The sequence below is a fragment of the Zea mays genome, chromosome 10, assembly GCF_902167145.1.
Source record: "Zea mays cultivar B73 chromosome 10, Zm-B73-REFERENCE-NAM-5.0, whole genome shotgun sequence".
In the NCBI taxonomy this organism is placed as follows: Eukaryota; Viridiplantae; Streptophyta; class Magnoliopsida; order Poales; family Poaceae; genus Zea; species Zea mays.
The window spans coordinates 97587024-97605033 of NC_050105.1; the positions used below are offsets into that span (position 1 = coordinate 97587024).

The window sequence follows — 18010 nt, forward strand, 5'->3', positions numbered from 1 at the left end:
GTTATGCGATATCGCATCATATCACTCCACCTAGCATAATCTTCACCATCAAACGTTGGTGGTTTGCCCAATGGGACGGAAAGTAATGGCGTATGTTTAGGAATGCGAGGATAGCGTAGGGGGATCTTACTAAACTTCTTGCACTCATGGCGCTTGTAAGTTACGGACGACGTGTCGTAGCCGGAGGTGGATGGTGATGAGGAGTCGGTCTCGTAGTATACCACCTTCCTCATCTTCTTCTTGTCGCCGCTCCGACGCGACTTGTGTGAAGGGGATTCCTTTTCCTTCCCCTTGTTGCGGGACTCTCCCGATGGAGCTTTCCCGTGGCTTGTAGCGGGCTTCTCGCCAGTCACCATCTCCTTCTTGGCGTGATCTCCCGACATCACTTCGAGCGGTTAGGCTCTAATGAAGTATCGGGTTCTGATACCAATTGAAAGTCGTCTAGAGGGGGGTGAATAGGGCGAATCTGAAATTTATAAACTTAAGCATAACTTCAAGCCGGGTTAGCGTTAGAAATATAAATGAGTCTGAGAGAGAGAGGGTGCAAAACAAACCGTGAGCGAATAAAGAGCGAGACACAATGATTTGTTTTACCGAGGTTCGGTTCTTGCAAACCTACTCCCCGTTGAGGTGGTCACAAAGACCGGGTCTCTTTCAACCCTTTCCCTCTCTCAAACGGTCACCTAGACCGAGTGAGCTTCTCTTCTCAATCAAACGGGATACAAAGTCCCCGCAAGGACCACCACACGATTGATGTCTCTTGCCTCGGTTATAATTGAGTTTGATCACAAAAGAATGAGAAAGAAAAGAAGCAATCCAAGCGCAATAGCTCAAATGAACACAACAAATCTCTCTCTCTAATCACTAAAGCTTTGTGTGGAGTTGGAAGAGGATTTGATCTCTTTGGTGTGTATTGTATTGAATGCTATAGCTCTTGTAAGGTGTAGAAGTGTAGAAACTTGGATGCCATTGAATGTGGTGTGGTTGGGGTATTTATAGCCCCAACCACCAAAATATGGATGTTGAAAGGCTGCTGTCGCATGGCGCACCAGATAGTCCGGTGCGCCAGCCACGTCAGCGAGCCGTTGGGGTTCGACCGTTGGAGCTCTGACTTGTGGGCCCTCTGGGCTGTCCGGTGGTGCACCGGACAGGTCCTGTAGACTGTCCGGTGCGCCAACTGCGCGTCTTCTGTCCTCTGCGCGCGCAGGCGCGCATTTAATGCGTTGCAGTCGAACGTTGCGCGCGAAGTAGCCGTTGCTTCCGCTGGCACACCGGACAGTCCGGTGAATTATAGCGGAACGCCCTCTGATTTTCTCGAAGGTAGCGAGTTGAGCTTCAAGTGCCCTGGTGCACCGGACACTGTCTGTTGGCACACCGGACAGTCCGGTGCGCCAGACCAGGGTGCCTTTGGGTTGTCTTTTGCTCTCTTTGTTTGAACCCTTTCTTGGTCCTTTTATTGACCTATTGTGAACCTTTTGCACCTGTAGAACTTATAAACTAGAGCAAACTAGTTAGTCCAATTATTTGTGTTGGGCAATTCAACCACCAAAATCAGTTAGGGAAAAAGGTGTAAGCCTAATTCCCTTTCAATAAGACCATGCAAATCGTGACATATATCAAAGTCTGCATGATACTGATGGTTGTAATATAGTAGTGAAACAGCTAAATTAAAATAACAAAATTTATGTATGACTAGGATTACAAATGGATTATGAAACATTTTTTTATAATAATATAAGACACATTTTGTATATAAGTTATTATGTTATTATATGTTCATGTTAACGTACCAGCACTTATCTAGTAAATATAGAAACGAGCAATTTCACTCGTGAGCCAGAAAAAGAAAAGGAAAACTTGAATGAAAGAAGCCCAGCCCACCGGCTGTGGAAGGGGGAAAATCATAGGTTCTCCACGACGCGGCCATCTCCGCCACCGCCAGCGCCACCTGCTAGGGTCAACACCCGCTCTCTGCGGACTGCGTGAAGCACCAGCGGCGGCCACCGGGCAGGACGAGCCCCCTCCCCAAACAGAGAGGGGCGGGGATCAGTGCGTGCGCTCCTGGTGGAGGGCGTGGAAGAGCTTGGCAGGCGGCAAGCAGGGGTTTGGGAGGATGGTTTCGCTCTCGACTTGGTTCCGCTATGCCGCACAAAAGTTCGAGTACTGCGTTTCCCTCTCGTTGAAGGTACTGCACCTATCCATCTATCCCCAATTCCCCAGCCCCATGTTTCTTTCTAAATCCTACTCCACCCTCTCTCTAGATTCAAGGATCCTAGTAGCAGCACATCTTGCTCTGTAATTAATTGCTTCTATCTACCTTTGAGTCTGTACACTCGTCGATTCTACCACACTGTTCAATCCATTTGCCCTTCACCACAACACTGTTGTACAATAGCTTAGCTGGACTATATGGAAAATTTCACCAATCAAATAACGCTACCGCTACACGTGTTATGCCTGCAGCAGCGACAACTAAAGAATAGTAGCACAGCATGGGCTGAATTCTTATTGTCTGCTCAGGAATAGAGATCCCCCATTTTCACGTTATCATGTTATAACATTTTTTGTTGAACTCTTTTCTTATACATGCATTTCTCTTCTATGCATCCGTATCCAAGCAGAAATATAATGACGTGGGCCGGATCAGCAGCACACAGCTAACTGATGTGTTAAACAAAAATTTATTCCAAGGCAAGCTCACCTACGTGTGTCCGACCAAAGGGGAAGAAGCCATGGCTCCCATCGCATCTCCAACTGGAGGAGCCGTCCTTGTCAGAAAACTCGCAAATTTGAGCCCCACGTAAGCACTTAATTTCTTTCCTCCTCTGCCCTTGGTTAGCTGCAGTCTTCTTTTTTATGTTGCCAGTCACTAACATGCTATTCCTTAGTCCGCAATGTATGCATGTGCTCAAGGTTTATTTTGTGGCGGAAAATTAAGTATCTGCACCAATACATCAAAAGTTGAATAACGTGGAACACTTTAGGTGACAATTTATGCAATACTAGCTCATTCGGAAATTCCATTGAAATCCTGGAAGTACCATTTATAAAATGGTTGCTCCTATATTTTTTTTATTTACAACCACCTATCACATTTCTATTTCTTTCCTGGCCCTGTTATAGCATCTAAAATTTACTGAACTTGTCTGCAATAAGTTGGAACCAGTGAAATTTGCCAAGTGTTTGTGCCTCAACTGTTAATGTATACGGAACCAGGCAAGGCAGACAAACTGCTGCATCACAAGGATGCCCAAGAACACAAGTGGTAGATAATTACTCCCAATTCTAAAGGGGGTAACTACGGAAAAGAACAAGAGCGCTTACCTTCTTTATTTTTCTGAACTTGATTCCTGGTTAGGGTTTTAGGTGAGTATCCTGTATCCCTCCTATTTGGGCTGGTTGGGTTTACATAGCCTAGTCTTGTTTTGTGGGCTTGGTATAGCTTACACCAAAATATGCATGATTCTTTTTGCACAATCCAGATGACGGTAGGTCTTGCACATTTGGATGTAAATGTCACACCCGGATTTAAGGGCCAAACCCGGACGTGAATCAAATGTGTGCCAGGATCAAGTCTCACACATGATGACTCATGGTATAGAAACGAATGTCACATCTTTAATATATAATGGAGTTCTGTACAAAATAGTTAAATAATTACATCATACGAAGACAACGATCCAACAACCATAGTTGACTGGGAGACGACATCCTAGACCTCTCACGAACTCATCGCGACATCTTTAATGCTCCTTATCCAGCAGTACCTGTTCTTGACCTAGGGAGATGTAAGTACAGCAAGGGTGAACTCACATACGTTTATCGCTCAACAAGTTGTGAGGAATAATGTGTATGAGCTCACTTATAGTGGGGCTCATGTGAAGTGTAAGGCTTACCAAAGGAGATGGTTAAAGCTGAGCATTGCTTTTAGAATTGGTCAAAATTTTATTAGCAGTTACTAAGTATAAGTAGATACCAACCCAATTAAGTAAGAGATCACAATTAATAATAACACCCACAATGCAATGCAAATGACAAATTAAGTTTAGTTCCATAAATTACTCATGTGAGGGTTCGAGCTGATCATGACCGTGAGCACGACTGATATACCATTTTTACACTCTGCAGAGGTTGCACGTCTTTACCCACAAATCGTGTTACCCATTTGTCAAGGGATCGCGACTTCCCATTCATCTCTGCCGAGGAGACGAGGCAGGGTAGCACTATGAGGCCTTTACAAACTTCCACTAGCTTCAGAAAACCCGCTACAGTTTCTGAGAAGGGCAATATAGGAATCCCTCGTTCGAAAAGCCATCACAGCATGATCGACCCGAGAACCTCCTATACGCAGCTCTTCTACCACCCTTGTCCCTTTCGGGTAAGGTAGTCCTTCACTAGTTTTCTTAATTAGTCATCAAAGGGCGTCTCATACAACCCTTGTGGTAACACTGTTTTCCTGGGTGGTCGCTCCATGTTCCAATTAACATAATGATCTTGTCATGAACAATAATTAAAACATCAACAACATTGGAACATGATCATAATATAATATTAATTTCTCAAAACCAGGTAGAGCAATAGCAAATCTACCCAATAGTTCTTTTGTTTGCAAGGTGTCGGAAAAACAATGCTAGGGAAACCTATTAGGTCCCATCAAATTAACATGAGCATGTCACAGTGATTAACCGAGAACATTATTAGGTAAAGAAGAGTGATCAAGGGTACAACTTGCCTTAGATTTGAGATCCCAGGTATTTCACCAACTTGGTCTTCAAGTGGCTCGTAACCTCGTTGCTACTCGTACCAATACAAACAACCATGGTATCACAGAAATTAACATCACATCAAACAAAAGAACATAATGCATAATAATGATTTACACATCGCAACTAGATCCTAGGTTCGAGAACCACTAAATTCGGAGTTGTGGTTATAAAGTTATGATTTTTCGAAGGTTTAAGTGTCTACTATAAAACAAATGAGATACAAGATTTTAACCATAAGTTTCATGGTAATACAAGGTTACTAGATGATAAACAATATTAATGAGATTAATGCAACTGGAATGGATAAAAAAGGAATTAAAATGAATTATTTATGCATTAACAAGTTTCTGGAATTATTTTTATACTAGAAATCATTTCTCATATTATTTTATCATGTTTGTTTACTCTCTAGGCTGCGGGCACAAATTCCCGAGACCCCAGGGGCTAGTTTGTGAATTCCAGGGACCCATTTTAAATCCCCAACACTAACACTAGGATGGCGGGTTGATTGTATAAAAACACGAGGTCTCATTTGCAAAATACGCTGGTCGAAGGGGTATGGACAATTCCCAGCCGTTCGATCAGATCCGGACGACCTGGATTAAATCGTGATTTCAACCGAACTGGTATGCATTTGTAGCCGCCGGATCGAAGATCTATGGCTACGATTTTAAATAAAACGCGATCGTTCTCGAGCCACTGGATCCCGATCCGACCGCCCGCGTTCTATACAACGAAAGGGTATACCCGATCTAATCTGAACCGCCCATCGTCGAATCAACGACTTAGGTTTCAACGCACGAGATCTACTCCGTACCGCTTCCCCATGATCCAACAGCCACAAGCCCCACACTATATGATCTAATCGGGGTCGTTCATTCCCAGATCAAGTGTTCATGGCAATCGCTACCCTCTCTTCTCCCTCCGGTCATCCGAGCGGCCAGGCGCAGAGCTCCACGGCGGTGCCCACCGACGAGCAATTGCAAGCGCCCCGGCGACCCAACCCGACCTAGGTACGATGTGAATGATGACGAAGGGGAGGCGAACAAGAAACAAGAGCATTACCTGCAACAGGGGTCGCAGAGACACCCGACCACGGCGCCACGTCGGCTCACCGCGCCCGCCACACTCCGGCGAGGAATTAGTTGCACCCCGGTGCCTAATTCCCCAGAGTAGGGCTCCAGACACCTTTGGCATGCTTCGGTGAACACCAAAACGCACAAAGCAAGGTCTGGTCGACGACGAGGTCACTGGTCTACGGTAAGCACAGACGCGGTGATGTTCTGCCTTCTCTCGCTGGTCACCAAACCTCGCCCCAGCTCCCCCTTCCTTGCCTAAGACCCGATGGAGCGATAGCGAGGCACGGTGATACTTATACCCTGGTGTCCGACCACGAACCACCCGCGAGTTCCACGCCAATGGCGGCCACAGTTTGTTTCGACAATCAGGGGTTCTGTTATGATGACGCGAAGAAGCTGACGCCGGGGGCCCACTCGCCAGGGAGTGTGCTCAGTGGACGCGCACTTGAGACCGGTGAGCGGGGCCCGCCCGACAGGGACATCGAGGCAGGGCTAATTAGACTAGGTGGGCTAGTCTTTTTCTTTTTCTGTTTCTTTTCCCCTTCTTTATTAATATGTTTTGTAAGTAGAGGGACTCTAACTCTCATCAAGAGGATGACACTATGAGTTGGGGCAATTTTTCTGTTTATTTCCTCAAACACTACACAATGCCATACCCATCTAAGGGTTGGAGACCCATATTTATAGCCCTAGAGGCTGCACTACCACACCTTCTCACACACACTACACAACAGGATTGTCCTCTAGATGCTAAAGAGACTACAGAGGACAGTCAAAAGCGACTGTTGTCCTCTAGATGCTAAAGCGACTACAGAGGACAGTCAAAAAGCGACTGCTGTCCTCTAGATGCTAAAGAGACTACAGAGGACAGTCAAGCTGTCCTCTAGATGCTAAAGGACTACAGAGGACAGTCAAAAGCGACTGTTGTCCTCTAGATGCTCAAGACTTATTCCATCATTCTCCCCCTAAGTCTTGGGCGTCGTCTTGTGAGAAAGTTGGGCCATCCCGGACCTGGAGCAAAGCTCAACAAACTTGATCTTCCCAAGGGGCTTGGTGAGCAGGTCTGCAAGCTGATCCTTGGTGTTGATGTAGCGCGCCTTGATGCTCCCTTCTGCCAAGCAGTCTCGGATGAAGTGGTATCTCAGCCGGATGTGCTTGCTCCGTTCATGGAACACGAGGTTCTTGGCCAATGCCAGAGCGGACTGGCTGTCCACCCTGAGTTCCACCGCTCCAGTGTCTCTCCCGAGGAGATCACCGAGCAGTCGAGCCAGCCAGAGAGCCTGAGTCGAAGCAGTGGACGCCGCTATGTACTCGGCCTCGCAGCTGGACATGGCCACCACCTGCTGCTTGACCGACTGCCAGCTGATGGGGCACTTGCCGAGGAAGAAGAGGATCCCGCTTGTGCTCTTGCTGGTGTCGATGTCGCCGGCGTGGTCGCTATCGCTGTACCCGACAAGGTGTGCCTCCCCAGGGCACCTCGGGTAGTAGAGACCGTGGTCGAGAGTCCCCGCAACATAGCGGATGATCCTCTTCACAGCCTGCTCATGCTCCGTCGTCGGTCGCTGCAGAAACCGACTAACGTAGCCGACAGAGTATGCCAAATCAGGCCGTGTGTGGACGAGGTAGCGAAGGCTCCCCACAAGATGCCGGTACTGAGTAGCATCCACCTCCTCCGTCGTGCTGTCGCGACTCAGCTTCAGCCTCTCCTCCATCGGAGTGAGAGCTGGGTTGCAGTCGGTGAGCCCAGCCAGCTCAACAATGCGCCTGGCATAGGCGGTCTGACGAAGTGTGATCCCGGAGTCTCCCTGGTGCACCTCAATCCCCAGGTAGAAGGAGAGATGCCCCAGGTCACTCATTTGGAAGGTGGCCTTCATCTCTTCCTTGAACGCTGCCACCTCTGCATCCTTGGCGCCGGTGATCACCAAGTCGTCGACGTAGACACCCACCAGCAGGGCATTTTCTCCATTGCCCCGCCGATAGATGGCCGCCTCGTGCGGGCTTGGCATGAAGCCCATCCTCTTGAGCGTGGAATCCAGCTTGACATTCCACGCCCTTGGTGCCTGTCGCAAGCCGTAGAGAGCCTTGCGCAGGCGCAACACCTTGCCCTCCTTGCCAGGGATCGCAAAACCTGACAGCTGGTGTACATAGACCTCCTCCTTTAAGTCGCCGTTAAGAAACGCCGCCTTGACATCCATGTGATGAACATGCCAGCCCTTCAGGGCTGCCAGCGCGAGGAGGAGTCGCACGGATTCCATCCGTGCTACAGGGGCAAAGGCATCGTCGAAGTCGATCCCCTCCTGCTGCAAGAAACCGCGTGCCACCAAGCGAGCCTTATGCTTGACGATGGCGCCGACTTCATCCCTCTTCAGTTTGAACACCCACTTAAGGGTGATCGCGCGATGACCATGAGGGAGATCAGCGAGCTCCCAAGTGCGGTTCGTCTCAACCGCGTCCATCTCTGACTGCATCGCGGCACGCCAAGCCGCATGTTTCTCGGCCTCCGCGAAAGACCGAGGCTCACCATCGTTGCATGCAAGATGCAACTCTCCTGCCAGAATGCGAGACGCAGGGCCCGGCACCGACGGGTCGATGAGAAGGCCCTCCACCCTTCGATACCGCAACGGCTCGCCGTCGTAGCACGCGTCGACGCGCTCCTCGTCGCGGGACAGAGGGGTCACGAGCTCCACTGGGTCGTGCTCGACACGAGCTGGTGTCGGAGAGGACGTTCCCGGAGAGGGTACCGTCGGTGCTGGAGTACGTGGTGGCGAAGAGCTCGCTGTAGCCGGAGTCGTGGCTGGAGTGCGTGGTGGTGAAGAGCTCGTTGTAGCAGGAGCTGGAGAGTGTGGCGCTGGAGTCGGTGGAGACTTGGGGGCTGGGGTAGACCTGCTCGGAGAAGAGTTGCCTACTCCCCCAGCTCCCTCAAAGTGGACGTACTCGATGGTGAAGTCGTACGTCGGAGTCGTGCCGTCGTCCACCGCCTTGTCCCACGCCCAACCTCGCCCTTCGTCGAACACTACGTCGCGCGCTGCGCACACACTGTGTTCTTGGGTCAAGGATGCGGTAGGCCTTCGAGCCCTCCGCGTAGCCAATGAACACCCCCGGGGTGCTCCTATCGTCGAGCTTGCTGATGTGGCCAAGCTCCTTGGTGAACGCGAGGCAGCCGAAGACCCGTAGGTGAGAGACCGCCGGCTTGCGCCCATGCCAAGCCTCGTACGGTGTCATCCCGTTGAGAGCCTTGGTGGGCGAGCGGTTGAGGATGTAAACCGCTGTCACCACCGCCTCTCCCCAGAAGACAGCTGGCATTCCTCTCTGCTTGAGGAGAGCCCGAGCCATCCCCACAACTGTCTGGTTGCGCCGCTCGACGACGCCGTTCTGTTGCGGGCTGTACGACGCGGAGTAGTGTCGCTGAACGCCCTCATCCGCGCAGTACGACGCGAACTCAGCCGCCGTGAATTCGCCGCCGTTGTCGGGTGCGCAGCACGCGCAGCTTGCGGCCGCACTCCGCCTCCGCAGCGACCTGCACACGCCTGATGGCGTTCGCAGCCTCTCCCTTGCTGCCAAGTATCATCACCCACATGTAGCGGGAGAGATCGTCGACGAGCAGCAAGAAGTAGCGTCGTCCTCCTGGTGTGGCTGGTGTCACCGGGCCACACAAGTCCCCATGCACGAGCTCGAGCCTCTCCTTGGCTCGGAAGCTCGACTGCTGGGGGAAGGGGAGCCGTCTCTGCTTTGTCAACACGCAGACATCGCAGAATTGCTCCACATGGTCAAGGCACGGCAGGCCTCGTACCATCTCCTTGGCGCTGAGCCGCTTCAGGGCTTCGAAGTTAAGGTGCCCGAAGCGCTCGTGCCACTGCCATGCCCCGTCGTCTCGACGAGCAGCAAGGCAGCAAGGTTGTGCCACCTTCACATTGAGGATGTAAAGCCGATTTGCACTCCTGCGTACCTTGGCAAGAAGGCGACGAGAGGGATCCCAGATCCTCATGACTCCATGCTCGACCTCCACGCGCGAACCGTTCTCATCCAGCTGTCCCAAGCTGATGATAGAGTTTCTCAACGCGGGGATGTAGTAGACTCCGGTGAGCAGCCTGTGCTCACCAGACGTGGCGGTGAAGACAACTGAGCCGGCGCCCTTGATCTCTACACCGGAGGCGTCCCCAAACTTGACGGAGCCTCGGACGCTAGAGTTAAGCTCGGTGAAGAACTCCCGTCGGCCGGTCATGTGATGAGTGGCGCCGGTGTCGAGGCACCATCCTTCGATCATGTCCTTGTTGGAGCCGTCGCCGAGGAAAGCGCGTGCTTTCGACTCATCAAGGTGGAGGAGTGCCGCTGCGGTCGGTGCCGCTGGAGATGGCTCGATGCTTGCATGTGTCAGGAGCAGGGCCTCCTCCTCCGCCTCTGCCTGTGCGACGTTGGCCTGGCCACGTCGTGGCTGCCGACAATCCCTGGCCCAGTGGCCAAGCTTGCCGCAGTTGTGGCAGCCGTCGTCTCGTGCCGGCTTCTTGTTGCCGACGGCGCCGCCTTGGGCACCTCCACGTGCACCACCCTCAGCATGTCCTCGCGCCCCGGCCTGGGCGCCTCCACGCGCCTTGCGCGGCTTGCCGCGTTTGCGGCCTCGTGTCGAGGAGGACTCCCCCTTCTTCTTGTCACCCTGGCAGGCCTCCCACTGCTCCCGAGTGAGATGTAGCTTCCCGCCTATAGTGATAGGCCCAGAGAGAGCCTGTGGTTCGTCGCCGTCGACCACCTTGAGGCGACCAATCGCCTCTTCGATCGTCATCGTGGAGAGGTCTAGCAGAGACTCGATCGAGCGAGCAATCTGCCTGTACTTCTCGGGGATGCAACGAAAGAGCTTCTCAACAGCTCTCTCCTCATCGTAGGTGTCGTCGCCGAACTGCACCATCTTCTGCAACAGAGTGTTGAGGCGGAGAGCAAAGTCATCAACATCCTCACCTGGCTTCAAGGCCAGGTTCTCCCACTCCTTGCGAAGTGCCTGCAGTGTGGTCTTGCGAGCACGATCGCTGCCGATGCGGGTCGCAGCGATGGCGTCCCAGGCCTCCTTTGCAGTCCGCTTCTGGGAAAGCGAAAACTGCATCTCGGGCGGGACTGCAGCAATGAGGGCATCCAGCGCCCGCCGATCCTCGTGGTAGTCGACGTCGTCGTAACGAACTGCTTCCCACATGTGGCGAACCTGGAGCCGTACCCTCATCACCGCGGCCCACTCGACGTAGTTGGTCTTGGTGAGGGTAGGCCACTCACCCCCGGGACCGATGTCCCTGACAATGGCCTGGGCCATGCGGCGACCATGATACCGATCCGGGGAGGGTGAACCGCGCCGCCTGTAGAGGCCGCGATCTCCGTCGACTCGGTCGCCGCCGCCGGGAGCACCGCCGGCGCGTCTACGCCCGTCTGGGTTGCCGCCACGTGCGCCCCCGCCTGGAGCGCGGTCGGCGCGTCGGCGCCTATCCGGGCTGCCGCCACGCGCGCCCCCATGGGGATGCGCGGCTGCCCACTGTGCCGCCTGCTCTCGCGCTGCTTCCCTCGCCAGCCTGAGCTCTTCGTCGGTGTTGTCGTCGACAGAAGCAGAGCTGCCAGCTCTACTGCCGCGCAGAACCTCGAGCTCTGTTGCCGCCGCACGTGCAGCATCCGCCGCCTCCGCTGCTTCTACTTCCGCTCTCGCCGCTGCCAGTTCCGCCGCCGCCAACCGTGCTGCCCTCGCCGCTGTCGCTGCAGCCGCTGCTGCTGCTCGCTCGCGTTCTTGTGCCGCGGCGACCTCGGCCTCCTGCTGGCGCCGCACACTCGAAGTGGCCGAGCGTAGGGACATGGTGGGCTAGTGAGGGGTTGCTGCGTGTGGAAGAGGCTGTCTCAGACGAAAGGCTGCTCGTCTGAGCAGGGGAGGAAGGAACAGTTGGAGCTCTTGCTGCCGACTGAGTGTGGGGAGAGACGCGGGAAGGAGATGAGCACGAGATGTTTAGGCTGCAGGATAGTTTGGCTCTGATACCAATTGTAAGTAGAGGGACTCTAACTCTCATCAAGAGGATGACACTATGAGTTGGGGCAATTTTTCTGTTTATTTCCTCAAACACTACACAATGCCATACCCATCTAAGGGTTGGAGACCCATATTTATAGCCCTAGAGGCTGCACTACCACACCTTCTCACACACACTACACAACAGGATTGTCCTCTAGATGCTAAAGAGACTACAGAGGACAGTCAAAAGCGACTGTTGTCCTTTAGATGCTAAAGCGACTACAGAGGACAGTCAAAAAGCGACTGCTGTCCTCTAGATGCTAAAGAGACTACAGAGGACAGTCAAGCTGTCCTCTAGATGCTAAAGGACTACAGAGGACAGTCAAAAGCGACTGTTGTCCTCTAGATGCTCAAGACTTATTCCATCATGTTTGTCCATAATACTTTCTCAAATATCAATATTTATTGTATTTTTAAATTTGTTTAAGGTGTCGCCTCGCCTTATGCCTTATCGCTTAAAAGGTGAAAAGCGGGCCAGTCGCCATACCTCGTCGTATCGCCTTAACAACTATGTGCCAAACAGGCCTTACTCTTCCAATTTCAAAACGAAAAGCCACTTTGTCCTATTCTATCATTCCCTATTAACGGTGTTAGCTTTGTATGAAAGGGCAAATGTACCCATATGATTTTGCCCCTGGTTTGTTCTGGTTATCTGTGATTTTACCCCTGTTTTGAAACCATTGACCCAAGGATTCAATAGACTGTGAAAGGGCCTCTAGTCGAGTTGGTTAGGTGGCCTGAGTAGCAATACTTAGTTTCTGAGCTCGACAATCTACGGGAGCGAATTTTAGGCTAGGGTTAAAAAGATTCCTTCGCTATCCCATGCCAAAGCACTGGTCTAAGGTTCGGCCCCGGTCGCGGTCGTGCTCACATGGGCTACGATGCCGCTGTGTATGGATGGGCAGGGTTCGGAGGTTTTCTCGACCTGTGTGAGAAAATATTCTTCTTATATACAATACCTAGGGTGTATTACCCCTGCAGGTCGAGTTTTTTTAGGATTCAATTGATTGACATCAAGGGTTGTTTGGTTACGGGGGCTAAATTTTAGCCCCTGCCACATCTGATGTTTGGATGCTATTTAAAAATATTAAATATAGTTTAATAACAACACTTTTATATATATATATATATATATATATATATATGTATATATATATATATATATATGAGAACTAAATGTCAAGACGAACCTATTAATCCTAATTAGTCAATGGTTCGCTCATGTGGTCCTAAACCCTAAATATTTGCTAATCATGGATTAATTAGGCTTAAAAATTTGTCTCGACATTTATTCTTTAGCTGTGTAATTAGTTTTATAATTAGACTATATTTAATACTCGTAATATGCATTCAAACATCCGATGTGATACAGACTAAACTTTAGTCCCTAGAACCAAACACCCCCAAGTATTTTAATATCATTCAAAAGATTAGCACATATTTGAATATCACTCAAAAAATTGGCATGTATTAGCCATACATCAAGGAACCACGAAGACTAGTTTAGGGCCAATCCAAACATCACAAGATGATCTCTCCGAAGAGTATGCCTCACGAGCTGGGTCGTCTATGGCAACAACAACAACCTCGATGAACACAATCATCATGATGCAGTGCAAGTCCCAGTCGACCTAGACTTTTTGCCAAGGACAAAGTTTGTGGACGACACATCAAAGAAGAGTCGACCACAGTGGTCCCTGCACGATGGCGTGGCCGAAGGTTTTAAAGTCGGCTAGTCGACTCTAGTCGCTTGAGCACCGATAAGGTGACTAATCGCGATTAGTCGTCGATTTGCTCGATTAGTCGAGCCTACTCGACTCCTAGTCGTCCTATAGTCATCCACCTATAACAGGATCATGTGTGTGTGTATATATATAGCTCTAGCTGCCTAGCTAGACTGCAGGACTGCATGAACTGTACCAGTGCCACTGCCATCGTTCTAGGGCTGGGGCAACCTAGATTCTAGGAAGATGACTTCAACATTATTACATCGCCTCCTATTCTCATCTGTAGTGGCACAACAATCAAGTGAAGCACAACTCAAGAGGAGGCCAAGGCGGGCACAATACTGCTTAGTTAGTGAACAAAGAACACTGAACAACTAAAATATCAGAGCAATTACCGTTTGAAGAGGTCCTCATCTCGATCTTTGAATTCTAAACAGAGGAGTGGTCGCCTACTCGCATGTTCAACCACTGAACAGATAACAGAAGAGGACGGGGGCGCGCTGGAGGGGGCCTCTGCAGACTACAGCCGTCGCACGATGGAGGGGGCGCAATTGCTGCTCGAGCAGAGGGCCGCCAGAGCACAACAGGGCGGCAGGAGAGGAGGACGGCGGCGATGGATAAGGGGCGGCAACACTAGAGAAGGGGTGGTTGAGCTGGGGAAGAGCGCACGCGCAACAGTGCGTACCGTATTGGTACAAAGCAGGGGCATAGGGCAAAACAACGTTTGTGTTGTGTACAGATGGTGGGCCGACCCACGTAATAGAGGCCGGACTAGTGGCCCAAAACAGGCATAATTAGTCGACCATAACCCCTAGTCGGACGACTAATCGCGATTAGTCGGCGACTAGGACGACTAATCGCTACCTACACTCTAGTCGAGTCGGAGACCCTAATCGAGCTCGGACTAGCGATAAGGTCGACTAATCGCGATTAGTCGGACGACTTTAAAACCTTGGCGTGGCCCATCTCCAAGGGTTGCGCGCCACCATGTTTGGGCTGGCCGCGCAACCTTGCCTGCCGCCTTGTGCCCGCTGGCCCCTTTGCACGCAGGCCCACACAGTAACTTCCAAGCCTGCCGCCTCAGTCTCAGTCTCCAACGCCGCCCTGGCTAGAGCAGCGCCGGCCCGAAGCGCTCTGCTCCAGGCTGGCATGAGCAGCCTTGCTTCTACACCACTCCGGGCACCCGTGGTCCCACATATCTGCCATCATGCTACCCTCACTGCACGCTGGCAGTGCGTCTGCAAGCCACCACCACCACCACCACCAGGCGCATAGCTGCCCCGTCATAGAAGATGATATGAGTAGGGAAGAGGATGGGAATCAGGATGAACAAGGGGTATTTGAGTCATTTCACATCTGATTTTATGGGTTTTGTTTTTTTTAATTAGTTTAATCCGCCCTCAACTAATAGACATCTAAACCAGGTGGTAAATGTCTCATTCATTTTAAAATTGCAAGGGTAAAATTACAGAGTTAAAAAAACAGGGATAAAATCACAATTAGACTTCTGGTTAGGGGGCAAAACACCGTGCTCTCTACAGAATTCGTCCTGAAGTTCATGGGCAAAACGTGAGCCCCAAACTGTTGATTGCAACTTGTTCTGTACCTCTTTTGGCTTGACCTTCCTTTGCCTGTGTTGTATTCGTACCTCAGTACCTGAGAACAAGCAATAGCAATGTATTTCCATCTGATAGTAAACAATTGGCAGTAAGGGCATTCTTATATTCATTAAGGGACCACCTTGTTTTGTACTCCCTCCGATCTTTTTTATTTGACGTTTGCTAGTGTAAAATTAAACTATCATGCGTCAAATAAAAGAAAAGGGATGTAGTAGTTTCCTAGTTCGGGCTTGGGTCACTGTTCCCTTGAATGCTATCTTGTCTTGTTCAGCAAAGAATGCATGAGTGAACTAAGGATGTCTTGTTTTGCAGAGAATGTAAAATAATAACAAACTAATATTATCTTGCCATGCCAATTTCTTCTTAATATGTTTCCTACTGCAAAAGTGCAAAAACTACTATAAAACTAACCCAGGAACCGCTTAGCCTTTGTTTTGCATTTTGATGATTTATTTGAACCCATATATATTTGCTATTTCTAGATAGTAACAACTAAGCCTAAAACAGAAACAATCAACTAAGCATTGGAGTTTGTTAATATCAATCTCATTGACTAAGCTAACTATATTGCACATCATGTTAAAGACTAAAGATGTCTCTAGCTACTATTCTTAGATTCTTGTGCCAGACCGCCCTTCAAATGAACCTGATCACAGATTAACAATGTGATTTTGAAATTTAGCTAACATTTGTGTTGAAAAATAACATATTACCTGAAAATAACTTCAGAAAGTAATTCTGTAAAAAAAGGTCTATACACACAAGTACTGGATTTCTGTTATTTTCTTAATATGGCTGCAACTCACGTTGGTGAATTTATTCTTTGCTTGGAGCTGTTGTGGAGTTGTAGTTGGGTTATGGGGTTTTCACTGGTCCAGAAATGGGCTTTGGTGCAGATTTATGTAATTCCCACTTTGCCCAGAGTACAGTCCGGTTCAGGCCTAACACATACATGATAAACCACGCATACACAAATGCTCATTTGCATATTTGATAATCAACTAATGCAGTCAATCTACAGTTTGTTAATCGCAGTCCATCTATTTGTATAATGCAACACTATTTTCAAACTGTTGACTATGTGATGTTTAGTTAATTCTCAAGGTTATGTCATATATGTGCTCGACTCCCTGATACCTCCTTTTGAGTCACCTGTTGCTATTATTTTTTGCATCTTAGTAAAAACTCATTAAAGCATCAACATGAAGGAAACCTGGTTGGCTGATTTGTAAAGCCATTTCACCTGTTGGCCAAAGACCATTTGGCATCATCTATTGCTTAAGATGTTTTTAATAGTCTGCGCTGTGTAAAAAATTCTTGACAGGCAAGTGTTTGTCGGGGACGTTGTGTTGTTAAAAGACCCAGAGAAATCTGATGATTTAATTATTCGACGACTGGCTGCCTTGGAAGGCTATGAGATGGTCTCTAATGATGAGAAGGATGAGCCGTTTGTGCTTGAGAAAGACCAATGCTGGGTCCTGGCAGACAACCTAGCCCTCAAGCCAAAGGTATATATATATGTTATTGAGCTAATGATGCTTGTAGCAGTAATTTGTGCAATTAATTATGTTAGTTGGTGTTGCACTTGATTTTGTTGTGTAAAAGGGATATATTGTCATGCCCTCACTGTAGAAGTGCGAGGAACATAAGAGTTTTGCATTTCAACGAAGGCCTTTTTTTTCCCTAAAGTTTTCCATGCTCTGTTTGGCAACAGGAAGCTAGAGATAGCCGCTTGTTTGGACCTGTCCCAATGACTGACATCCTTGGCAGAGTGATTTACTCTTTAAGAACCGCTGTTGATCACGGTCTAGTCGAGAACAGGTCTGTTGTGCCTCTCATCTCAGTTAATACCCACACCGTGCATGTGCTAAATGTTTGTTCCTACTGTCTGTGCAACAGCGGCATGGCCATGAAACAGGATGGTCCAGTACTGGCAGTTGAGCTTGATGTGGAAGAGATGGCGAAGAACATTAAGCCCTAGACAGTTGATGTTTTCGACATGCTGCGCTGTAACTCACCGTCACAATGGATCTTTTTTTGTTGTTGTTTATGATCTGTTGCTTCAAGTAGAACTGCATTGGAATGTTTTTTCACGGTTTGCCTTTGGAGCAGTCAATAATGGTCTTGACAGATAATCCAGAGGCCGCTGGACCGTGTTCACTCAGAATGGCTGTTTTTAGGGTTTCTTATTCATGAACTTGCTGTGAATCTTGTATCTGCTTGTGTTCATGGAGCCACGCCTGACGGGTAAGCTGCTGCTGCGTCTTGTAGCAGATAAACCGTCAAGATTGTTTAGGCCTGAATAAATTTTCGTCCCTGCGACATACCTGAGCATAAATTTTCGTCCAATCTGGGAACTGGGAGAAAAGAGCTTAAAATATATGGTTATGGGAAATCAATAGAGGACCATTCCTTATCTGTACATTCTAATATATTTTATTGCATCTCTTTAAAATATTCTTCTACATATAGTTTGGCTCCAACTATTCCCCCTAAACAACTCTCTCTGTATACTACAACTCTATTTAACATTTATTAATTATTTTGGATCTTTTTAAAAAATCATACAATATTTATACCGCTATATTACACATTATCATCATGTTATAGAGTTTAAACATGATTAATATCGCTTAAAACCACCGTAATAAAGCATAGGGGGAGTGAAAGGGAAATAAGTTTACACCTTTTTTCTAAATGATTTTGGTGGTTGAATTGCCCAACACAAATATTTGGACTAACTAGTTTGCTCTAAATTATAAGTTCTACAGGTGCCAAAGGTTCACAA

General features: G+C 49.1%; 1 protein-coding gene across 1 annotated transcript; it reads left to right on the plus strand.

Annotated features, from left to right (window-relative positions):
* Positions 1–1903: 1903 nt before the first annotated feature.
* LOC100276073 (uncharacterized) lies at positions 1904–17437 on the plus strand. The gene is given in 5 exon segments (NM_001149954.1): positions 1904–2185; positions 2622–2800; positions 16547–16730; positions 16937–17043; positions 17122–17437. Coding segments are annotated over 5 exon segments (624 nt in total). The 5' UTR covers positions 1904–2113; the 3' UTR covers positions 17204–17437.
* Positions 17438–18010: the final 573 nt, after the last annotated feature.